Source organism: Canis lupus, chromosome 5, assembly GCF_048164855.1.
Source record: "Canis lupus baileyi chromosome 5, mCanLup2.hap1, whole genome shotgun sequence".
Lineage (NCBI taxonomy): Eukaryota > Metazoa > Chordata > Mammalia > Carnivora > Canidae > Canis > Canis lupus.
The window spans coordinates 8,815,710-8,841,945 of NC_132842.1; the positions used below are offsets into that span (position 1 = coordinate 8,815,710).

Genomic DNA, 26,236 nt, shown 5'->3' on the forward strand with positions numbered 1-26,236 from the left:
CACCCCACGGTAGTCCTGTCCTTGGCTAGGAGCTCCATTCTGTGTGCTCTCCCCTCTGCTCAGCATTATGATGTAAATATGTCAATCACCTGTACTGACTTCACAAACATGTTGTAGCCCAGCAAGGCCAGGTACAGGGAGGTTAAAGCTTCGCCAGGTAGCTATGAGTGCCTGGCTCCTTTCTTAGATAACTCATATTCCAAAAGGAGAAAGCAATGTAATTTTTCCTTTGAACAGAAGTGAACAAATATGATGTGTATTTTTATAAAGGAATAAAATTCACCGGGGCACCTGGCTGGCTCAGTTGGAAGAATGTGCAGCTCTTGATCTCAGGGTCCTGAGTTTAAGCCCCACACTGGGGGTAGAGATTACTTAAAAAATAATAATAATAAAATTACCTATTTTAACTCCTTTACATAATCTAAAATGTAACTTTTTTTTTTTTTTTTTTTGCTAGAGAGAAAGAATTCTTGAGAACATTGAAGAAAATTAAAGGGACAAATGCAGAGTTCTTAGAAAGAAAGGAAAGGTCATGCTTATAAACCACAGCCATCCAGATAAACTGTTATTTCCACTTATGTGGATGTGTTTTATTGTGACAGTGTAACTACAGTTGCCAGTTTTCACAAGGCCTAAATTACTATTTCAGATGGATGTTGGCTTTAAAATTAGCCCTTGGATAATACATTTCTTTTAAAATTGAACCTTAATTGATTTTTATTTTTTAAAGCTTGATTTAAGTAGACAATTAAGGGCCTTTTATAAAAAGATGGTAATATATATTTAACTTGGATGATTACTTAATAGAGAATTATTCCTATCCTATTATTATTTTAAAATATTAAACTGACAGGAAAGCAGACAATATTGGATCTTGCTGAAGAAGTCTCTTTAATTCATGTTTAAAAGTCACAGACCATTCTGAATAGGCTTTTGGATAGGTGTTGAGTGAGAACATAGCCAGTATGACTTCTCAATATCAATAAGCTAGATGTACTTTTTCACTAATTTCAAAATAAGAACTTCCTAGAATTATGAATATAAATCTTTTATGCTCTTTTTTTTTTAAAAAAGTACTTTGTTATCTTATGTGAGAAATTTCTGCAAGAGTTCAAAAAACTTAAGTGCAGAAGAATATTTGGAATGGAATTATTTGGCTCCACTTAACCAGAGTGGCCAAATACTATTTCAGAACAAACGTATTCCCATTTCTGAACCTCCAAAAAAAAGAGACCACTTAAGAATTCATTTCAGGGGGCACCCATGTGGCTCAGTGGTTGAGCATCTACCTTCTGCTCAGGTTGTGATCCCGGGGTCCTAGGATCGAGCCTTGCATCAGGCTCCCCAGTGGGAGCCTGCTTCTCCCTCTGTCTGTGTCTCTGCCTCTCTCTGTGTCTCTCATGAATAAATAAATAAAATCTTTAAAGAAAAAGAATTCATTTCAGTTTGGTTATTTATAAGAAGAAAAGACTCTTCTGATGGCATGTGGAATAGTCCTAAGTAAGAGTTGAGCTAGAGACATTTATTTACAACTATTGGAGACACCAACTGGGGAGAGGCCCTCTTATCTTGTTTCCTTAAAAAGCAAAACCAAAGCATAGATGTTTTCTTATAATAAACAAATTAGAAATAATATAAACATCTATTAGTGTGATGTTTGAGTTAAATGAAATATGATGCATCTGGATATTGAAATACATTGTAGCTATCAAACAAGTGTATGGAATTCAGTGTAACTGCTGTGGACAACTGTGATAGGTTGAATGAGGACAGTGTTTTAAAATATTTTCATTTTCAAGCTATCTACCAGTTATACAGAACTTTTGGTTAAAATTTGATAAATTTCCTTTTTTCCCTAATATCATTAAGTTTGCAAAAAATGTATTTCAGTTTATATTAGTGAGGGTGGCAGGGGATTGAAATAAACTTTTTACATTCATTGCAAAATTTAAAATAGAAAACTATTTCTCAGTTCTCTGTAAATGCAGAAGCACCCCTCTGTTTAAACTTCTGTCTCCATAATATGAATTTCTTCCAAAAAACAGTAATTTTCTTGGATGTTTTGGAACCTCATCTTTATCTTAAAGGGACTAGGTAAAGTTCATTAAAAAAAATATCTGCCAGGTAGCATATTACTGGCAGCAACTTGTGATCATGGAATGGGTCAGTAAATTTAGAACAGATTGTATTTACATAAAAACAAGAATGTGTTAATCATCCTTAAGATAATTCTTTTATGTATTTTGCCATGAGATAACTAGAATACCTCTGTATGGTGCAAAGTATTTTTGTGGTCACTCCCGCTTCATTAGTTAAAGCTTTTGTTTTTTATGCCACATATATGCCATCCATACTATCATGGAATAGATGACAGGAGGATCATCTGACATGTGAATCCAAATGAGGGTGCTGGTCTTGATATAAGCAGCATTTCTTTCCTTTGAAGATAAAAATAACTATAAATAGACATTCTGAGAGTTTCTTCCTAACCCAGCAGATTGCCTTGCTTACTCTTCCCCTCTCCCCATAGGAGATTCTACATCTATGTGATGGTGTGACTCCAGATTTGCACCTTTCATCAGGTTCTCCTCATTTCTTAGGTTCCATCTCAAAAAATCATAGAATCTGGGTAGAACCACATGCTCCTTGTGACCCCCCCCCCCACTTCTTTCATTCTATTCATGAGAAAATGGGCATAGAGAAAGGGATCGTCTTCAGTTAGGAGTAGAATCATGTTTCCGTACCCAGCATCAGGCTCATCTGTTCAGTTCACTTCATCTCTGGATAGTGTGTGGATGACCTGCAACTACCCACAAACTAGTGGAGATCTGTTGATAACTGACTTCCTAAACACTAATTTCCTTCTCAAATCTCTCTCCTTTTCTTTTGCTTCCCAAGCATATGGCCTCGGAATCATCTTTCTTTTTTCTTTTTCCTTCCTTTTTATCATAGACACATGCTTCATCTAGATAATACTGAAACGTGAAGAATACTCATAAGTAGAGCCTCATTTCCTGAGAAGTAGCCTTCTAAGTGAATCAAGATGCAATACAGAAGGTCTCTCTTTTTAGTGATGAAGATGAAATCCTTACAGCCTATCTACTCTCCAAAAGTCTTGGAGACTTAACCATGAAAGCATCCATAAAATAAAAAACAAACAAGGTGAAAAATCAAATTGTAAGGAAGACGACGGAAATATGTATTTACCATAACATCATACACAGTCCTGGTTAAGGACATTGATATTTGCACTTGAATTTTTTAGTAGCCATGACAAAGCTGTGATGGAACTATCCTTGTCTCGTGGGAAGACAAACACTGGTTTCATTTTCACTCCGTGGTTCTGAGGGAAATTTGTTGTAGAGGGCAATAAACAACAAAATGAATGGCCCCAATAGAGTAAAAGAGGATTAAAATTGTTGGATATGCATAACTATTATTGAATTCCATGAAAGCCATGGGCAAAAATGCAACCTAAGATTGGGAACTCAGAATGATATAGCCCAGGTGTATGGCCATCTCCTAATCTGGCTTTGTGCTGAGATAAATCTTGAATAAGTGATTACTTCAAAAATGATTTTTCCTGTCTGGCTTGGTGATGAATTGAGGTGATTATTGATTGCCTAAAGGATGTGTTTTTTGCATTGTTGACTGACCGAAGATTCACATGCTTGTAGAATTAGTACCTTGGTATGTAGGTAGTGAAGACTGGGTTTTATTAGGTAAAAGGAGAATGTGACTTCATAATAAAGGGCCACCTCTGTCCAGGGGAAGGTCACAAGCAGGACCTGGGTGTTTCTCAGAAGCATTCTACTGTAACACACAGTCAGAGCCCCCAGATGCTGAACTATTGAGCAAGGAAGATAGTGTTTAAGGTAAGAGATAACAAGCAGCTACCCTTATGATTGGAGAATCTAAAGACTGCTTCCATAATATATTTATTTAGAAACATATTCTACCCTCTGCTTTTCCTCAAACAATCTGGTGTAGATTTTGGACTATTTTCAATTGTCTAAGACAGTGACAGCATTCTGATACGTGGCCCAGATTGGCAGTGACGAAGAATGTGGAGTGTTGACTCTAGCCCAGAGATGCTTTCCATGACTCTTCTTGTTCATTCATTATTAGAAATGTTATTAAGAGAGCTCATTTTTGAAAAGTTGTGCTGCCCTGAAGTCTGTTCTTGAGAGTCATTCACTGAAGGCCAGTCAGTTCAATATTTGCTGAGAGCAGGTCTCCCTTACTATCAGGAACTTCTAACTGAAAACATTGGAAATGTCATGGACGAGCCACCTCATCATCATGGAATCAGGTAGGCATACATTAAGTGATGACTGATTTTAAGTATTTCTGTTTTTTACCAATGGTATTTAAAGACTTAGGTTTTATGATGAAAAGTAAGGAGTAAAATTTTAAAAATTCAGTAACAAGAAGTTGTATAAAAACTGAGAGGAACCCCCCCCCCCCACTTCATGTACGAAGATCCATATATAAAGAAACCCATGGGGATCCCTGGGTGGCGCAGCAGTTTAGCGCCTGCCTTTGGCCCAGGGCGTGATCCTGGAGACCCGGGATCAAATCCCACGTCGGGCTCCCGGTGCATGGAGCCTGCTTCTCCCTCTGCCTATGTCTCTGCCTCTCTCTCTCTCTCTCTCTCTCTCTCTCTGTGTGACTATCATAAATAAGAAAGAAAGAAAGAAAGAAAGAAAGAAAGAAAGAAAGAAAGAAAGAAAGAAAGAAAGAAAGAAAGAAAGAAAAGAAAGAAAAAGAAAAGAAAGAAAAGAAACCCATGATACCAGAATGGAAATCAATAAGCCTGAGAGGAGGAGAAGGAATGAGAGAATAAGAATAAATCTGGGGCTTTTGATATCTAGAAGTGAAGGAAAGAATGGTGGCCTCTAGAAAGACACTTGGGGTCTATTACGTATAAGGTCCTGGGAGACAGTGCAGGGATTCAGGAAGTCAGATGCCAAGGACAGAGGAAGGCGTGAGTCTGATCCAGCTTGACTGTGGGAAGGGCAGCTGGGGAAAAGCTCTGGGCTCAGTTCATCACAGCCCCCAGAGTAAACTGGAGTGTTGGGGCACAGTTGCTACCATTTGGCACAGATACACAGCACTGGTGTTGGAGCCTCCAGCGTCTCTGCAGGCTTTACCCAAAACCATTCCATTTTCTTCTTCTTCTTTTTTTTTTTTTTTTTAAGATTTTATTTTTAAGTAATCTCCACACCCAACTTGGTGCTCAAACCCACAACCCCAGACACAGAGAGTCACATGCTGTACCTACTGAGCCAGCCAAGCACCCCCCTCCCCACTTTCTTATTTGTAAAATGGGGATTCCACTTCCTCTTCTGCTTCCCCAAGCGTGTTCTGTGTTCTGTGGGGACCACAGACGATAATGTTTGCTTGAGGTTAAGGACACTTTGATCCTTCAGAGCCAAGCTTTGGCAGGACAAAGGAGCTGGTGGAAATGTTTGTCCCGGTGCTCCACAGCCCATTCATACCCCATGGCTCCCGCATTTGCATTGAATGCCTTTGTTAATTTCTTTTGCTTGGCATTGGACCCGGGCTGTTTAATACTGTAACCCTTCATTAGCCTTGGACAGGTTATCCATCCTTCCTAGCTCAGTTTTGTCCTCTGGGACATGGGGTTGGTGTTTCTTGCCATGTCGTTGTAAGGACAGAACGAGATAAGGTACATAAAAGCATCTGGTTTTTATCAGGAGTCGTAGCACATTCAGTAACTGTTAACGTTTTCTTCCCTTTTCTCATAGTCATGCTCTTTGAAGAAAAATTCTCTTGAAAGAGGAAATACTTCAGCCTTGTATCCCTCTCTTGCACAAAGAGAGAATTGAGAATCTTTCAAATTTTGGGGTAAAATATTTCAATTCATGGAAAGCATATTATGATAATAAATAATCTTGGGGCGCCTGGCTGGCTCAGTCAGAAGAGTACACGAGTCTTGATTGCAGGATTGTAGGTTTGAGCCCTACGCTGGGTATAGAAATTACTTAAAGAAAACTTTTTTTAAAAAGGTAGTAAATGATCTTAAGATTTCCAGTTTGGGAAGTGATTTAAATGTGACCTGATGCTGTATTGAAGACGTGGGGGAGGTGGTCCAGCATAGTGCCTGAGTTCAGACTTAGGAGCCAGACCGACTGGGCCCTACCACTTCCGGGCTCTCTGACCTTGGACAAATTAATTAATCTCTCTGTGCCTCAATGTCCTCTTTCATACAACATGGATAGTACCAGTACATACCTCATAGGATTGCCCCCCCCACCCCAGAATAGTTTTGAGGATTAGATGAATTAATATACATAAAATCCCTAGAACAGTGCCTTTCACTATTGCTTCTGTTTTTTCTTATCGTTATGATTCTTTTGCTGCTGTTGATCCTAATGCTAAGAAGGTCAAGATTAATGCAAGTTTCAAGAGATACTTAATTGCGTAAAATATTTTCTTGGCATAAGCAATTATGAGGCTCCCCCCCCCCCTTTCTTCAGGGCTCAAGTATTTGAGTAGAGTGATAGGCAAATTCTGGCCTTATTCAGTGATGTACTTAGAGCGATTTGTCTTTTTTGATGTTGCTAAAGAAGTGCTTGCGGCAGTTAGTAGAGAGGCAGCAGGTTATCAGCCACACAGTCAGGTTTTCAGTGGTTGTGCTGTGTTTGGTTGCTCTCCTGTGGTCTCACTTTTTCCCAGTGCATTGTTGCACTTGGGGACATGATGATGCTCCTTGTTGCATTGTTGACATGTCCAAATTGAAGCCATATATATTCCTTTATTGTTGTTTACAGAGAAATGCATGTATCTGTTTCATCTAAGGAATTAGTGACATTGCCGAGCGGTTTGTCAACATTTTTAGAGGTAGGAGCTGTTGTTACCTGAATGCTCAGGATTCAGCTCAGAGTGTGTTACGTGAGCCTGGGCAAGGGGACCTGCTATGGGTCCAGTGGCCTGATGGAAGAGGAAGAGGCAGAGAGGGAAGGAAGCACAGGGAACTCCAAGGCTGGGCCCTGCCACCAGAGGTTCCAGCAAGCCCAGTTTTGTGAAACTTCTGGGAAGAACCATGTGCCCATGAAAGAATAAAAGGATGAGTTGGTGTTGAGTCCAACAGAGTTGGTCTACTCTGTCTGTAGAGTTACAGACAGATGAATGAATCTTTAAGTGATTCTTTTTGTGAATCTAATTCTTCATCGTGGTCTATTATTTTGAGATGTGCCATCAGCCCAGATCTTTTGCTCTTGGTTCTGGCTATGCATATATGTAAGGAACCCAGTGGGAATAGGAAAGCTTCAACTTTGTGAGGAAAACATTTCCTCCTTTTAGAGGCCTACAGTTTCCCCATTGTGTGCTGTCCCTACCACTGAAGAAGTACGTAAGTGATTTCTGTGAGGTGATTCTTAGCTTTGTGCCTGATATCTGAGACTGTACAGGATTGTCAGATATAATCCTTCATCTTAAATCTGCATAGAATCCTGTTCTCCTGATAACTGTTTTATGTTATCTATTTCAATTTTTTCTGTTCATACTGCTTTTTAAAATGTATTCAGGAAATGTTTCCTTATTTTCATTTTAGTGGGCCCTTTATTCATCACTAATAAAATGTGAACTATGTTCATTTTCAAATTTAAATATTGAAATGTAACTAGCCTACTTGTTACTATACTCTTTTATTCAGAGATTATAACAGAAAGAAGAGCTTCCTTTCTTCAGTGACTAATTGGCTCCTTAGTCTAGAATAACTGACAGGGAGAAAATAGTCTTTTTGACACCTACTGATACCACTTTTTAGGTCACTGAGAGGAGCCCAGGGGTTCAGAGTCCTCTCCCTCAGTTCACTTGTGAGGTTTAAGTCAGATGTAGTTTGTGTAAGTGATTGGGAGATGAGATTCCCTTCAGGAGATAAGAACAACAGTCTAGGAGTTCAAGTTGTTTAAGGATGCAGTCAGCTGCCTTTGGGAATAATGAGTTTCCTGTTCCTGAAATTATCTGAGTATGTGCTGGGTCAGCATGTTTCAAAGTCTTTTTTCCACAGTGGTAGACAAGATGGATAAACATTCACAATCATAGCACACTCCCATGGGCAGAGTTGGGTTTGGGCAGCATTCCTGACACGCCAGCTATAAGTCCATCCCTCCTCCTCATTCAAGAATGAAAGGGACCCTTTGGCAGTGAATTTACTTACATTCATATGTAGAAGTAAGTTCTTAGAAAAAAATCTTTAATTACTATTGGTATTGAATGACCAAGTACACAGTTGATAATAATTCTCAGTTATTCAACGTGTGTGACTGAGGTTGACAGCTACTGGCCCCATGCCTGGTGTTGTCCAGAGGCTGACAGTCCCCAGGTGGGTAATAGGATTAGGCAGCTTCTAACTTTTTTAATCCTGAAGATTCTGTGTCATGACCAAAATTTGAGAATAATTTTTTTTCTTTCTTTTCTTTCTTTTCTTTTCTTCCTATCTAATCTTATCTTACTTATCTTATCTTATCTTATCATCTTATTTTATTTTATATTTGTGGATCCTGGACACAAAAGGAGAGTTTTCTTTCTAATGTTCCATTTTTCTTCTGAAATTTATTACAGTTGATGTGTATGGTTCAGAGACATAGAGACTTTGATTCATATGTCCTCGCCCCTTTTGCTTATTTAGCAGTAAGTGCTTGCTTGACTTCATACTAAATATCAAAAACATGGGGTAAAAAAAAAAAATCAGTTGAGAATGCACATGTATTCTGTTAATAAATTCCTCTTAAAGATTATATGCATGGAATCTCTTATACTATGTAATTGTACTTTATAATTTATTTTTTTTTTGTACTTTATAATTTCATTCCCTCATTTTAAACACTCAAGTTAAGAACCCTCTTAAGAATCAAAATCCTTTTGCAAATGTAAACCTTTGAATTCTTGAAAATATATACACAGCTTCTATGTCCTCGTTGACATTAAATGAGAAGATTGTCACCAATAATGAGGATTTTCTCTGCATCTGTTCCGCAAGCATGAAAGTAATCCTCACCAACCCACTGTTTTACTAGGCTGGACACTTGCCGGAAAAGCTGACAATATAAGAAGTGAAGCAGCTGTGCATGGTGAGCTGAAGTGGGACAGCTGCAGGCAAGATGGGCATAAGAAATGCTATAAGGACACACCAGAGCACAACTTGAAATGATTTGGCAAGGCAGTGAAATGCTAGGAAGCAGCCGTAATAGACTGGGCATTTTCCCAGAAGTTTTCAAAGAACCCAGCGGTACTTCACAAACGGTCACTTTGGCATATGCGTGAGACATTGTGACAGTCTCTAGCAGGTTACTCTGCTTACAAGGGTTGATGCCCAAGAAGGCTCTGGTGTCCCAGAGCCGAAGGATCCTTTTGATAACAGGGAGCTTGAGCTGAGACTGCATATTAGGAGGGAACTTAAGGTTTTCTGATAAACATAAATTATGTTTCATTAATACAGCATGGAATTTCTTTGAAGCAGTTTGAGGACAAGGAGAGCCAGTGGGTATAATTTTTTATTACGACTGTGACATGTATGCAAAAGAACAAGTATGGCTCAAAGAGTAGTGGCGAACTATGCTGGATGTAAGCTTTTTGGGAGGGCACTGAGGGAGAAGCTTTAAAAGATTTTTGACAGTTTCCTTTGGCAAAAGCAGTAAAAGGAGTTGCAAGAAAAACAAGGAATGGGGCAAAGGATATTTGTTGTCCATGAACTGCTAATGCCATAGATTTTGATGCTGGCTTTTTATTTAAAAAGATCCAGTCAGTAATATCTTTGAGATTGGCTAAATTTACATTTTGATAGTAAACATTCATAGATATGAAAACAACAAACCAATGGGGAAAATAAACTGAAAGATGGTTTGCCACAGATCTGAAACCACAGGAGTCCGGGAGTTAGCATACTCAGCTGTATACAGAAAAATGGAAGGTAATACATTTAGAACATTAGGAAAATATTAGAAACATTTCGAAAAACAACAGGAAGAGTCTATGTTACATGTAAAAAATATTGAGCTCTAAACTTTTTTTTTTTTTTTAACGAAAGTCACAGAGAGAGAGAGAGGGGCAGAGACATAGGCAGAGGGAGAAGCAGGCTCCATACACCGGGAGCCCGACGTGGGATTCGATCCCGGGTCTCCAGGATCGCGCCCTGGGCCAAAGGCAGGCGCCAAACCGCTGCGCCACCCAGGGATCCCCCCCCTTTTTTTTTTTAAGATTTATTTATTTATTTGAGAGGGAATGAGAACAGTGGGGAGGGGCAGAGGGAGAGGGAGAGAGAGTCCCAAGGAGACACCTCGGGAGTTGCGGAGCCAGATACAGGGCTCGGACCCGGGGCTGGATCTCATGACCCTGAGATCATGATCTGAGCTGAAACCAGTCATTTGCTTAACCAGCTGAGCTGCCCAGGCGCCCCAGGGGCCAAACTTCTTGTTAATATTTCAGAATAGGATCATTCAGACAGTTTCTAATGGGTATTGGGCTGACATGCTGCCAGTTGTATGTAATGACAGCAAGGAAATGCTGGGCAGTTCCAGGACAGGTATAAAGAAAATATTTCAAGATCCTACACTTGAAAAAAATTTTTAACTTATTTTTAAAAAATTATTTATTGAGAAAGACAGTGTTCTTGCACATGAGCAAGTAGGGGGAGGGGCAGAGGGAGAGAATCCTCAAGAAGACTCCTCACTGGGTGTAGAGCCCTACTTGGGCCTGATCTCATGACCCTGAGATCATGACCTGAGTTGAAACCAGTAGTCAGTCACTTAACTGAGCCACTCAAGTGCCCCCAATTTTTTTAACTTTTAATTAAAGTATAGATGACATGCAATGTCATTCTAGTTTCAGGTGCATAACATAGTGATCTGATGTACTGTACATTACACTATGCTCGCCACAATAAGTATAGTTACTGTTGGTCACCAAACATTACTACAATATTGTTGACTATATCCTCTATGTTGTATTTTTCACCCTCATGACTTCTTTATTTTACAGCTGAGAAACTGTACCTCTTAATCTCCTTTACCCAACTCCCTACCCACCTCCCCTCTGGCAACCATCAGATTGTTCTCTGTATTTGAATCTGTTTCTGGTTTTTGTTTGATCATATTTTTGTATTTTTAGATTCCACATGTGAGATCATAAAGTATTTGTCTTTCTCTGTCTAATTTATTTCACTCAGCATAATGCCTGCAAGATCTATGTTGTCACAAAATGGCAAGATTTTATTCTTTGTGTTGGCTGGCTAATATACCATTGGATATATACACACCACATCTTCTTTATTGATTCATCTGTCTTTAGATACTTAGGTTGCTTCCATATCTTGGCTATTGTAAATAATGCTGCAATAAACATAGGGGTGTGTGTATCTTTTTGAATTGTGATTTCATTTTCTTTGGGTAAATACTAGAACTGAACTTACTACATCATATGGAATTTCTATTTTTAATTTTTGAGGAACATCCATACTGTTTTCCAGAGCAGCTGTACCAATTTACATTTCCACCAGCAATGTGCAAGGGCTCCCTTTCCTCCAAATCCTTGCCAACACTTGTTATTTCTTACATTTTTTATAATGACCATTCTGACTGGTATGAGGTGATATCTTATTGTGGTTTTAATTTGCATTTCCCTGATGATTAGTGATATTGAGCATCTTTTCATGTGTCTGTCTGTTGGCCATCTGTGTGTCTTCTTTGGAAAAATGTCTATTCAGGTCCTCTGCCCATTTTTTAATCCAATTTTTTTCAGTATTGAGTTATATTAGTTATTTGTATATTTTGGATATTAACCCCTTATTGGATATCACTTACAAATCTCTTCTCCCATTCCATAGGTTGCCTTTTTGTTTTCTTCACTGTGCAAAAGGCTTTTATTTTGCTTTTGTTGACTTTGAGGAGATGGATCAAAAAAATATTGCTAAGACTAATATGTAACAGATTACTGTCTGTGTTTTCTTTTAAGAGCTTTATGACTTCAGTCTTACATTTAGGTCTTTAATCCATTTTGAGTTTACTTTTGTGTATGGTATAAGATAGTGGTCCAATTGCATTCTTTTGCATGAAGCTCTTCAGCTTTCCCATAAAAAAGAAGTCATTTCCTCATTCTACATTCTTGCCTCCTTTGTTGTAGATTAACTAACTATATAAGTATGGGTTTATTTCTGGATTCTCAGTCCTATTCTATTGATCTGGGTGTCTGTTTTTGTGCCAGTACCATACTGTTTCGATCACTGTAGCTTAATGCAGTATAGTTTGAAATTTGGGATTATGATACCTCCAGCTTTGTTTTTCTTTCTCAAGATTGTTTTGGCTATTTGGAATATATTTTTAAAAGATTTTATTTATTTATTCATGAAAGACACACACAGAGGCAGAGACACAGGCAGAGACAGAAGCAGGCTCCCCACAAGGGCCCAATACGGGACTCGATCCCGGGACTCCAGGATCATACCCTGGGCCAAAGGCAGACGCTCAACCACTGAGCCACCCAGGCATCCCTATTTGGAATCTTCTGTGGGTCTATATAAATTTTAGGATTGTTTGTTCCAGTTCTGTGAAAAATGCTTTTGGTATTTTGATAGGGGTTGCATTGAATCTGTAGATTGCTTTGGATAGTATGGACATTTTAATAATATTAATTCTTCCCATCTATGAGCATGGTATAGCTTTCCATTTATTTGTGTCATCTTCAATTTCTTTCATCAATGTCTTATGGTTTTCTGGGTATAAGTCTTTCTCTTCCTTAGTTAAATTTATTTCTAGGTATTCTTTTTTATATAACTGTAAATGGGATTGTTTTCTTGATTTCTCTTTCTGCTAGTTCATTACTAGTGTATAGAAATGCAATAGATGTTTGTATATTAATTTTGTATCCTGAAAATTACTAAATTTGCTTATTATTATTATTTTTTTGTTTGATAAAGAAAGAGAGAGAGAGAGAAAGAGAGAGAGAGAGAGGATATAGGCAGAGGAGAACAGAGAGGGAGGAAAGAGAGAATCTCCAGCAGACTAAGTGTGGAACATGATGTAGGGTGAAACCAAGAGGTGAATGCTTTACCAGTTGAGCCACCCAGACGCCCCTGAAACCAAGAGGTGAATGCTTTACCAGTTGAGCCACCCAGATGCCCCTGAATTTACTCATTTCTAGCAGTTTTTTTAAGAGTCTTTAGGTTTTATACATGGTGTTATGTCATCTACAAATAATGACTATTTTACTTTTTCCTTACTATTTTGGATGTCTTATTTCTTTTTCTTATCTTGATTGCTGTGGTGATGGCTTCCAGTATTGTGTTGAATAAAGTAGCAAGAGTAGACATCACATCTTTGTCTCTTTTTTTTTTTTTTTTGTAGTTTTATGGTTTTATTAACACAAATATGACACGCACATAAGCTGTTTATTCATTTTCTTCGCTACGCAGCCTGGCATTGGGATTGGTGACTCTGATGGCCAGCTGGGCTGCTCTTTCCACAATGGCTTTGCAGTTCTTGGAGGATACATTGTGAGCAATCTCTGCACAATAAGATTTGTTGCACATCAGCAGCACTTCAAGCTCCTTGACATTGTGGACTAGGAACTTCCGGAAGCCACTGGGCAGCATGTGCTTTGTTTTCTTGTTGGTCCCGTAACCAATGTTGGGCATCAAGATTTGGCCCTTGAATCTTCTGCGTACCCTATTGTCAATGCCTCTGGGTTTCCGCCAGTTGCGCTTAATTTTGACATATTGGTCTGACTGGTGCTGGATGAACTTCTTGGTCCTCTTTTTAATGATCTTGGGCTTCACCAGAGGTCTGAGGGCAGCCATATGCCCAGCGATCGATGGCTGCCACCTCCGCAGGCGGCGCCGAGGAAGAGAGGGGCACATCCTTGTCTTGTTCTTGATCTTAGAGGAAATATTTTCAGCTTTTTACTATGGTGTATAACGTTAGCTCTGGGTTTGTCCTATACGGCCTTTATTATGCTGAGATATGATTCTTCTATCCTCTATATCCACTTTTTTGAGTTTTTAAAAAAATTTTATTTATTCATGAGAGACAGAAAGAGAGAGAGAGAGAGGAGAGAGAAAGAGGCAGAGACACAGGCAGAGGGAGAAGCAGGCTCCATGCATGGAGCCCAACACGGGACTCAATCCCCAGTCCCCAGGATCATGACCTGAGCTGAAGGCAGATGCTTAACCAACTGAGCCACCAAAGTGCCCTGATTATATGATTTTTATCATTCATTTTGTTAATGTGGCATATCACATCAATTTGTGAATACTGAACCATCCTTGCATCCCTGGAATAATTTTATTTGATCATGGCGAATATCTTTTTAATGTATTGTTGAATTTGGTTTGCTACCATTTTGTTGATAATTTTTGCATCTTTGTTCATTAAGGACATTGGCCTGTAATTTTCCTTCTTGTAGTGTCTTGGTCTGGTTTTGGTACCATGGTAATCCTTGCCTCATAGAATGAATTTGGAAGCTTTCCTTTCTCTTTAATTTTTGGGAATAGTTTGAGAAGGGTAGGTATTAACTCAGTAAATGTTTGGTGGAATTCAGCAATGAGGCTGTGTGGTCTTTAGCTTTTGTTTGTTGTGAGTTCAAATTTTCTATTTCTATCTATTTCAGTCTTGGAAGATTGTATGTTTCTAGGAATTTATCTATTTTTCCTAGGTTGTCCAGTTTGTTGGTGAATAATTTTTTGTAGTAGTCTCATAATCCTTTGTATTTTTGTGGTGTCATTTATAGCTTCTCTTTCATTTCTGATTTTAAATGAGTTCTTTTTCTTGATGACTGTGGTAAAGGTTTTATCAGGTTAGTTTATCTTTTCAAAGAATGAGTTCTTGATTTCATTGATCTCTTCTATTTTTTTTTTTTGTCTCTTTCATTTATTTCTTCTCTGATCTATATTAGTTCTTTCCTTCTACTAATTTTGGGCTTTGTTATTCTTTTTTCTAGCTTCTTTGGGTATAAGTTTTGTTGCTTATTTGAGATTAATCTTGTTTCTTGAAGTAGATCTGAATTGCTCTAAACCTTCTTAGAACTGCTTTTACTGTATCCCAAAGATGTTGAACTGTTGTGTCTCCATTCTGATTTGTATCTGGGTATTTTGTGACTTTCTCTTTGATTTCTTGGTTGACTCATTGGTTGTGTAGTAGCATGTCATTTAGCCTCTTGTTGTTTTTTCTAGTTTTTTTTTTTCTTGTAACTAATTTCTAGTTTCACACCATTGTAGTCAGAAAAGATGCTTGATATGATTTCAGTCTTAAGTTTGTTGAGATTTGTTTTGTGGCCTAACATGTAATCTGTTCTGGAAAATATTTACATGTACACTGGAAAAGAGTGTATATTCTGCTATTTGGGGATGGACTGTTCTGTATATATCTGTTAAGTCCATCCGGTCTAATGTGAAGATCTTAGACATTGAATTGTGCATTTGTGTGCATGTGTTCATTTGTACTTTGGTATCAGGGCTGTAAGAGCTGGGAAAGGTAAGAGAGGGATAATTAGATGCCAAACCATGATGAGAAATTAAAACCAAACAAGACTCTTCATTCTTGAAAGATGAAGCTCTGATTTAAAAAACAAAAACAAAAACAAAACAAACAAAAAAACAGGATACAACATAGGCTAAATGTTTAGACTTCTTATTAAAAAAATAATTTCACCCAATGCGGGGCTTGAACTCACGACCCCGAAATCAAGAGTCACACTGAGCCAGCCAGGCACCCCTGTTTAGACTTCTTTATCACACTCTGCAGAAGTGACCAAAAGATAGCTGTTAATCCCTGAGAGGAAAGTTCATGATAAAAGAAAGTAACCTCAGTTTCACATTTATAAAGCAGTTGCACCTTTGTTATTCACTTGACCCTAACACAACTCTGAGAGGAGAGAGGGCTCAGTGTTGTTATTCATATTTGACAGATGAGAAGAGGGCTCTGAATGAGAAAGTGACTTGACTAAGCTGACACTCTTGAGGGGTCAAGAGCAAACCCACCTCTGACTTAGGTCCTGGGTTCTTATTCCTCCTCAGCATTTAGAAAAGTCAGGAACATCAGTAGGTACTTGCACATCAAGTCTCTCTGTGGTGACTTACCAGGTAACAGCAAAGTACAGGTAATAAAGTAAGAATGAAAATGTGAATACTGTTATGATCTTAAAGGAAAGCTTGACTCTTTGCGGTATTAGCATAGCTTTGAAGAGCTGAGATCATAGGGAGTAATCTCTCATCTCCTAGCACCCTTTGTTAGAGGCTGAGGGTGGAATAGTCTAAGTTTATTGACTTGATCAGATATAAAGTTTCCTCATTTTCAGTTATACTGTGCTATAATGTAAAATAAGCTTTTGCTCTTGTGTGTGTGTGTGTGTGTGTGTGTGAGAGAGAGAGAGAGAGAGAGAGAGAGAGAGAGAGAGAGATGGCCTTTATTAGGCAAAAAGCAGAAGGATCCAAAAGATTAGTCTTGTGTGAAAAAAGAACTGCAGGTAACATGGTAGGTAATTACACATTGTTCATTTCCTGGGTTAATGCCAGAATTTTCAGACACAGATGATACATCTTTAAAGATTATTGGACCATCTGTGTCTGTTCAGATGCCTGGTGAGAATCCAACAAGGGTCAACATGGTGGGTTAACCCTGGCTAATTTCAGGTTATAGTTACAGATCCCTGCATAGAGACCCTAGGAGCCATATTCAGGTCTGGAGGAATTCACAAATTAGGCAGCTTCAATATGAGAACAGATACTCTTAGTATTTTAGAGGCCCTGTTGTAATATCTATGTTTATCAGCTCATTCCTGCCCTACCCCCACCACTGACACTGTTGTTTGTTCGTTTTCTGTGTGTTTAGATAAACTGACAAGTCTTGACTTGTCAGCACTTTTTTTCTTTTTTAAGATTTGTGGACATTGTTGATATGATAGCCAATATTTCTTTTATCAGTTAAGTAAAAGACTACATTAGAAATAAAATGATCAGAACAGGGTAATTCCCTAATTTTTAGTTGCTGTCATCTTTTGGTAAATAAAGCCAAAATGTGCACACTTGGGGTTTGAAGGCTACTATTCCTGGCAAAGGAAGTGAACAGACCTTCTAGTTATCAGTAAGGAAACAGGTTAAAAGAAGCTAATAGTTGAAGTTATAAGAAAAGTTTAATTAAAAGTGAAATTGCTTCTTAAGTAGAGCAGTTTGAAGACAGTGAAAAATTTAGTAGCTAAAAGTTGAGTATTTTATTTTATTTTTTCCTTTTTCTTTTTTTTTTAAAGTAAGCTCTAGGCCCAATGTGGGGCTTGAACTCATGGCCCTGAGATCAAGAGTTGCATGCCCCACCAACTGAGCCAGTCAGGTGACCCAAGGTTGAGTATTTTATACAGGAAATATATGTGGATGTTTGTATAGGGTATTCGGTAGAGTATTTCCTTTTTTGGCATTTTTATTATATCTTTTGAATTAACTATAGCACAGGGATTGGCAAACTATGGCCTATGGGCCAAATGTGGCCTATGGTCTGTTTTTATAAGGGCCTTGAGCTAAGAGTGCTTTCTGCATACATGTGTGGGAATGGCTAACAATTTTTTTTTAAAGAAGAATATTCCGTGACTTGTGAAAATTATATAAAATTCACATTTCAGTGTCCATAAATGTTCTATTGGAACACAGCCATTCTCATTTGTTTGCATATTGCCTATAGCTCATTTTGTGCTACTGTCAAGCAGAATTGACTAGTTGTGACAGAGACCATATGGCCCACAAAGCCTAGAATTTTTATTATATATCCCTGCTATGGCAAAATAATATTAATATCTGAAATTAGGGTTCTTCCCCTTTTTCCTGTGATTTTTTAAAAAATAGTAACATTTTAGCAAACAGAATGTGATTTTTGTTAAATGAAAGGGTCAACATTTTTTCAGTAGAGTGAATCTCTTTATAAGACAATAGAAAACAGGTCCCAAATAGCCACAGCCTTTTACCAAACACCAAGTGTTTCCATTAAATATCTATCTCAATAGCCAAGGCTCACTCCAGTGGATATTGTTTTCCCCTGGGCATGCCCACAGATTGCAGAAATGTTCACCAACAGTTCTTTACATTCTTTTATGCTCAAGAGATTTTTCCCTCCCCTGGAATCTGAACTGGTTCTCAACTTTCACCAACAGAATATGTTGATTGTGATGCCATGTGACTTCCAGATACAGGCCTTTTGAAGTCTTGAAGCTTCTGTTTTACCTCCTGGACAACAAGCCACCAAATAGAAGAGGCTTGAGCTGGACCAGGAGAAGTGACATAGTGGAGAAGGAAGGAGCCACCCAGCTGAAAGCTGTCCTAGAGACCCAGAAGTAAGAGTGGGTCATCTTGGATGGCTGAGAGTATAGGGGAACACTTCATGCCTGAGCCCCTACTCAAATTCGGACCCTCATAATTGTGAGCCAATAAAATTGGGGTTGTTTTAAGCACTGAGTTTTGGAGTGTTCTGTTGTACAGTATTACCTAAGTGAAATAGTTTGGGGATATATATGACTTTTTTTTAATTTTTTTATTTATTTATGATAGTCACACACACACAGAGAGAGAGAGAGAGAGAGGCAGAGACATAGGCAGAGGGAGAAACAGGCTCCATGCACCGGGAGCCCGATGTGGGATTCGATCCCGGGTCTCCAAGATCGCGCCCTGGGCCAAAGGCAGGTGCTAAACCGCTGCGCCACCCAGGGATCCCTATATATGACTTTTTATTATAAAAAATAAAAAGAAAAATATTCTCTAATATAGGATATTAATAAACTGGATGTTGCATGCTTGAGTTCCTGGTACATGTGGTTCATTTGAAAAATTAAATACTTATTTTTATGATTAAAGGAGTGCTTGGGTGCCTGGCTGGCTCAGTCAGTAGAGCATGCAACTCTTGATCTCAGGGTTGTTAGTTCAAGCCCCACTTTGAGTGTAGTAGAGCTTACTTTAAAAAAAAAAAAGTAATAGGGATCCCTGGGTGGCGCAGCGGTTTAGCGCCTGCCTTTGGCCCAGGGCGTGATCCTGGAGACCCGGGATCGAATCCCACATCGGGCTCCCAGTGCATGGAGCCTGTTTCTCCCTCTGCCTATGTCTCTGCCTCTCTCTCTCTCTCTCTCTCTCTCTGTGACTATCACAAATAAATAAAAATTAAAAAAAAAAAAAAAAAAAAGATTAAAAAAAAAAAAAAAAAAAAAAAAAAGTAATATATGGTCATTGGAGAAAATTTAGAAAAAGAAAATTCTAAAGCACAGTATTTAAATTACTCATAAATCTGCCATCTAGACTAGAGGATCGTTGTTAGTTCCAGCCTTTTCTTTACAAACAGAATCTTATTTTGTAAAATTATAAATATATATATATATAGTTTTGTGCTCTGCTTTGTTTTTGTAATATTATACCATCATTAAATATATTTCAAAAACATAGTTTTTAAAAAAGATTTTATTTATTTATTGATGACACACACACACACACACACACACACACACACACACAGAGACAGGCAGAGACACAGGCAGAGGGAGAAGCAGGCTCCATGAGGGGAGCCTGACGTGGGACTTTATCCCGAGTCTCCAGGATAGGCCCTGGGCTGAAGGCAGTGCTAAACTGCTAAGCCACCCGGGCTGTCCCAAAAACATAATTTTTAATGAACACAACAGCTTATTTAAGTGGACTACAAAAAATTCACATAATTCAAATATATGGTCTTCATTTTCTATTTTTAGGTTTGCTAGTTAGAGAAATTTTTTTAAAAGCAAACTTTTAAAAAACAGCTTTATTGAGCTATAATTCACATGCCATACAAATGTACTATGTAAAAAACCATTTAAAGTATACAATTTGGTGTTTTTTAAGTATTTTCACAGGCTTCTATATTATCACAATCTAATTTTAGAACATTTCATCTTCTCTAAAAGAAACCAAACCTCCTCTCCCTTCCAACCCCTACCCCTAGCCCAAGGCAACCACAAATCTGCTTCCTGCCTCTGTAGATTTATATGTGGTCTTTTGTGACTGGCTTCTTTCACTTAGCATAATGTTTTCAAGGTCTATCTATGTTGTAGTATGTGGCAGTACTTCATTCCTTTTTATTGTCAAATAATATTCTATTGTATGGATAAACCACACTATCTTTGTCCATTCATCAATTGATAGATACTTGGATTGTTTCCCCTTTTTGGTTATTATGAATAATGTTCTGTGTGGACCTTTGTTTTCATTTTTTCTTGGATATATACCTAAAAGTGAAATTCTTGGGTCATATGGTAACTCTGTGTCTAACTTCCCAAGGAATTGCCAGGCATTTTCCCAAAGCAGTTGAGTCACTTTACCTTATCACCACGGATGTATGAGGTTTCTGATTTCACTGGTCCTTGCTGATGCTTGCTGATGTCCTGTTGATTTACAGCTGTCTTGTGGTGTGCAGTGGTATCTCACTGCGGTTTTGATTCTCATTTCCCTCATGGCTATTGATGTTGAGCATCTTTTCATGTGCTTATCTCCACATCTTTTTTGAAGAAATATCTATTCAGATCTATTTTGCCCATTTTTAATTAGGTTATTTGTCTTTATTATTGAGTTATAAGAATTCTTCCAGGTACAAGACCCTTGTGAGAGATCTAATTTGCAAATCTCATCTCCCGTTTTGTGTATTTCTTTCCTTTTCTTGATAGCATTGTTTGCAGCATTAACATTTTCAGTTTTGATGATCTGCCAGTTTATCTATTTTTTGTTGTTGTTGCTTCTTCCTTTGGTGTCATATATGAGAAACTATTGCCTAAACCAAGGACATAAAGCTTTTAGAGAATTTTTAAACGTTTTATTTTACTCAATAGCTAGTATTGCTAGGTTTTTTGTTTGTTTGGTTGTATTAAAGTGCAGACCCTTCTGCGACAATATGTATAGAACACATTCTTTTTAATAGTTGCATAATATTCTATGGTATGAATATACTTTAATGTAGTCAGCCATTATCTGTTGATGGGCATAAAGTCTCATTTCCAGTTTCTTGGAGTTTGCCACAGACAAGACTGCAAAAGTCTTTTGACATTTATTATTTTGTTCTGGTGCCTTTGTTTCTGCAGGATATATTATCTAGGATGGAATGGAAAGCTTCCTTCAAATCTAAGTAGCTAAGATTGTTCTGTATTGGAACATGAATACTCTAGTCAGCCAATTAAGAAAAAAAGAGTATGAATCTACTGTGAGAGAGCTTTTCATTGCAGCAAATTCATTTCAGAAAGCAGGGCTGCCCTCATGATTATCTACTCTTTAAAAGCTTGTTTTTGTTTTTGTTTTGTTTTGTTTTTTACACCTAAAGTGGGAGAAGACTTCTTCCTAAACAGCAACAGAGTGACAGAAATACAGAAAGATTTAGACATAGCCACTAAAAAAAAGTATGCCAGTGCACCCTGCTGCCTTCCATTTGGATTTACAGTTTGTGGGGTTTTGCCAGGTACTGCTGGCACCACATAAAGACACACATGTACCCCCAGCATACATTGGTATGTAAACTGGTGGGATCCCTCTGGGGAGCCTGTGCTGGCTCTTTGCTGAGGTCCCATGACTGACATTTAATTTCTTGTGTGCTATCAAAGGGGATTGGCTGGGTTAAAACTCATGCCCCTTGTATTTTTCAGGCAATTGTGATAGAATAAGGACATTTAAAAAACAAAAATCCTACAATTAAAAGTGAATATAATTTTTGTATGGTTTATTCATATTGATCTAAAAGGAGTGAGAAATATATTATGGGAGCTTTAACTGATGTGCTGGCCCCTAACATAGTTTAATGGTCAGCTTTTCATTTAGAAGAACCAGAGTGGCAGGGAGTGTTTTTAGCATTTTTAAATTTTCTTTTAAATTCTGTCTCATTGTTCTGCGTGGCCCATATGGCAGCCACCAGCCACCTGTGGCTGCTCCTGACTGAGGTGTGAAATGTTCCCTCCCCGCCTGGTTTGAAGTTCTATTCTCCCTCCTGGGAGATCTTCAGAGAATTCTTCCCTGACCCTCACATATAAACAGACTTCCCCCCAATCCTTTTCTTGGTAAGCTCCTTGCTTGTTTCCTTTCTAACACTTTTACAGCTTGTAGTTATTGAATTATTTGGCTTGCCTGGAAAGTTTGGGTTTGACTCCTATAGTAACAAAACTCCAGGAGGGGCAGGGCCCTGCGTAGGATTGGTGACTCCTCAGTGACCTCACACACCGTGGCAGGAATGCTTGATTCAGGCCCACCCAGCACTTCTTTCACAAAACATGGATATTGTAATCCCCTTTACTATGTTGATGTGATCCTCATAGATTATAGAAATTACCTATACACAGAACTTTTAAAAATGAATATAATGCCCTAACTATAACATTGAGAAATACAAGGAATTCATAATAAAATAATGTGTTTTTGTCCTCCCTGTCCCTGCCCTGTTTCTAGTATTAGCAGTGTGATTTGTATCAAACATTATAACTGCCAGCCAGATACAGTCTTAAACTCTGGTTAATGTCTTTATAACCCACACAAACAGCAATAATAGTCCTGCACTGCTTGGTACCGTAGTTATTTTCAGGTCTCTGCTAAACAATGACGAGAGAGACCTGCCCCTCACACAAACAGCAGCCCCCTAACCCAGCATTTCCCATCCCTCTTAACTCAGTCTTTTCCCCCATAGCACTCAGTACCACCTGACATTTTCCCTGGTTTTTGTTTTGTTTTTTTAACCTGTTTCCACCTACTGAAAATCTCCATTAAGGCAAGGGAGTTTTCTCTGGAGTTTAGCACTGTATCCTCAACATCTAGAACAGCGTCTGGAATGTAGGTGTTTGATAAATTTTGAGTGAACAAATGAATCCTTATCTCTCTCTATTGCACTATGATTCTTCAGCAAGAAAGGCCATGAATAGCTGGATTGTGAGCAAGTATCCAAAAAAGTCTCCCTCCTCAGCCCATCATTGAGACCAAATATTCCCCTTAGTTAGTCTCTTACCCTTGTTCTGCCATATTGAGCAGTCACTTGTAGAGGGACGTTGTATACAATATGAAGAGACTCACCACATGTGTCTTTTTCATGTCACATTCAGATTTTTAGGGCACCCCTCTTGATCTGAGGCTGTTAGTTGAGAGGTGATCGATTGATTGGGTTGAAGATTGAACTATAGCTTCTGACTTAGGACAGACTAGGACTTGATATCTTGATATCTTGATATCTTGATATCTTTTGAGTGGATACCACATTGCCTGTTGGTAACAAGGCATCAATAATGGAAAGTTCTGTTGGCATCGGTTCCTAAAAGAAGAGATGCAGTCTTTATTTGCTGTTTAACTGAACTTGGTAGTGTTTTGTCAAGTGGAAGAAACTTGTATGAAATAAAAGCACATGTTATCTGGGCCATAATCAGTGAGTCTATGCTGTCAATGGATTAATACATTTGCAAAATTCTCTACATTGTTAAGAGGAGACCTGAAGAGGGGAGTCGAGATCAAGAGGAACCAAACTGCCAACTGCCATTATAGAGGATGGAGATGGAGTGGTGGCTGTGAGAGGTGGTGATAGTCTGTTCATTTGCCTGTGAACAGTATCTGCAAGATACTAACCAGCATCCCAAAGTATTTAAGTCATAAATCATTTATAGTAAATTCTGTTATTTTACCAAAGTGTAAATCAGTTTCCTTCTTTTCCCAAGTCAGGAAATGGAAAAGAAATAGCATTTGTGGCTGATGACCAGCGTTTAATGAGGCTTGAACACTTCCTGGTCTTGTGTCTGTCCTCCAAACACAGTGGAGTAGACATGACAGCCCCTTTGTGGAAATCTAGTTCTCTGTCATAAGAAATATGCTACATTGACCATTTAAAGGAACCATCTTGCTTGTTAGGGAGATTCTTTTCTTTATAATGCCTTGTTTATTGGCCTTTATTATTTACCGTTTTTTCTCAATCATGTCCTAAGAGTTAAAGCAAAGATGTCTGGTAATACTTCTTTGTAACGGTGGCAGTGATAGAAGAATTCCATTTGCTTGCTACTCTCTCCACATGCTGTTTCCCAACACTAAGTGTACCAATCAACATTCTATGAATAATAAGCAATGTAAAGGTAAGAGTGAAGGACCAGAAAGATGTTCCATACCGGTGATGACCGCCCTGAGCTATGTTCCTTTAAGGCCAGTAAGGAAGTTCTCTTTGATTAATGGTTACCTCGGCTACCTTCTAACGGCCCATGAAAAGTATAGCTGGAAATTTCTTAATAATCACAACACTGGTTAGTAGCACAGTAGCCCAAATAAATGTTCTAAAGGCTATAAAGTATCTATAATTATGAAATTCCATTTCCAGAAAATAGTTCCATCTATTTTCAGCTGAGGCTAAGAGTAAAGAACTGCACCTAGCATGGGGACGGGCGGAAAGTGCCCGCACAATCAATATTTGCTGAGTGCCAAACTCGGTGGTGGAAGGAACAGACTTTGAGCAGCGAAAGCAAATAGTCTCCCCTCTTTTGCTCCCACGTCTCTTCCTCTCTCTAATCACTGTAGCATGATTCTTAGAGGTGTCTGATGAGCATGGCAACAGTGCTTTTGACAGGAGGGTTCACCAAAAGCAAGTGATCTAAGACGAAAGGGATTGTTAGAAAATAGCATTGAAACAGATGTCAAGGCTAGTTAATGTTTTGTAAACACCTGCCGCCTGCAAGTCAGTGTCCAGGGTCCGCTAGTTGCTCCAAGTCTAAGAAATTAAAGAAAGTGAAAGTCCGTGTCCGTGTGGTTAAATGTTTGGTTGTCAGCATGCACAAGCTTGATGTGACACCAAATTAGATACAGGAAGAAAAAAAAAAAGAAGAAAAAGCAAAGGTTCTGTGTATAACCAAGAGGGTGGAGTAAGGAAGCCTTGCTTGCACAGCACATTCCTGTAGAAAATAAGTTGGTTTTTCAGTTGGTGAAGTGACTTTTCATTTGGCTGTAATATTCCTCTGGGAGGGCTCCACGAATTCAATAAAACAAAGCTAAAGAAAAGTCTCTTCTGTTTGAGGGAATATATAATTAACCCATAGAAATTAGTGCCATCTAGTATATTACTGAGGAAAAAGGATTAAATACCGGTATGAATAAAAATAGTGTCTGTTATTGTTCTCTCTGGGATAAAATTACAAGGACTGTCAGTCATCCTGTTTAAGGGTCTGGTTTGTTATTGGCTGGGTTGGGAACAGTGCTTTCTACCTCCTTGTTACATAATGGTCCACAGTGAGATGAATAGTGCGACACCCCCCCCACCCCCCCCCCCCGCTTTCCTCAGGGTGGCTGTTACTGCCACAGTAACAGAGGAGGCAGTTATGATTGTTTGGGAATTGTGCTTAGTGGATGTTATCCATTAGGATAATTCTTTTTTAAAGATTTTATTTATTTATTCATGAGAGACGCACAGAGAGAGAGAGGCAGAGATATAGGCAGAGGGAGAAGCAGGCTCCAGGCAGAGAACCTGATATGGGACTCGATCCTGGGACTCCAGGATCAGGCCCTGGGCTGAAGGTGGCGCTAAACCGCTGAGCCACCCGGGCTGCCCTAGGATAATTTTTATACCTTTGAAAATTACTTTCTGGATATTGCGTAGCATTTTGTCTTGATGCTAGATCCGTGAAGCCGAGCTAGGTAGACCTTGGACTGCCGTGTTTTTTTTAATTAATTAATAAACATCGATTGCCTCTTCCTGCATTAAGTCCCCAATGAACAGAAAGGAATAAAGCCCAGTTCCTGCTTTTAAAGGAATCAGTTTCGTTGGAGGATCATCCATGCAAGCATAACGGAAATGTGTTTGAGCTATTTTGTGGCTGAGGGAAGGAACCCAGACCATCCCTAGTGGGGCACAGTGTGGGGGGTAGGCACCCGGGAGGGGGCTTATGGGCTCTTTGGGCCTTCAGGCCAGAGGTGTCAGTCATAGTACCATTAGTTCTGGTACTAAGGTGTGTTCGGAGGAGTCACTAGTCCACCAGGTGGCCCTGCGCGGGGAGGCAGGAGATGAGGCTGCAGGGAATGAAATCTCTGGGTCTAGGTTTCTACCCCTGAAAATGAGGCTGTGTTAACACAAAACTCCTAAAGAACTCTCTCATTTTCTTGAAAAGAGGCTGTGTTAACACTGCAAAGACTCTTAAGGAAGGTGCTTATTTTCTCGAAAACTTTCACATGGTTGCTCTAGGGGAAGGAAGACAGAACTTTCATTTTCCTTCACCCACCTTGGATTTCTTGGCTGGG

At 38.8% G+C, this 26,236-nt stretch overlaps 2 protein-coding genes and 1 long non-coding RNA gene across 3 annotated transcripts in view; 2 read left to right on the forward strand and 1 right to left on the reverse strand.

The window, feature by feature from the left end:
- Positions 1–26,236, forward strand: part of PIP4K2A (phosphatidylinositol-5-phosphate 4-kinase type 2 alpha) — a 177,253-nt gene that overhangs the window by 18,846 nt on the left and 132,171 nt on the right. The window lies entirely within an intron of this gene.
- On the forward strand, positions 9,108–18,447 carry LOC140633199 (uncharacterized). The gene is made up of 2 exons (XR_012030828.1): positions 9,108–9,940; positions 18,154–18,447. It is a non-coding gene; the product is annotated as an uncharacterized lncRNA (long non-coding RNA).
- On the reverse strand, positions 13,348–15,653 carry LOC140633197 (large ribosomal subunit protein eL32-like). The gene has a single exon (XM_072825398.1). The coding sequence runs from the start codon at positions 13,877–13,879 to the stop codon at positions 13,412–13,414; it is 468 nt and encodes a 155-aa protein (XP_072681499.1). The 5' UTR covers positions 13,880–15,653; the 3' UTR covers positions 13,348–13,411.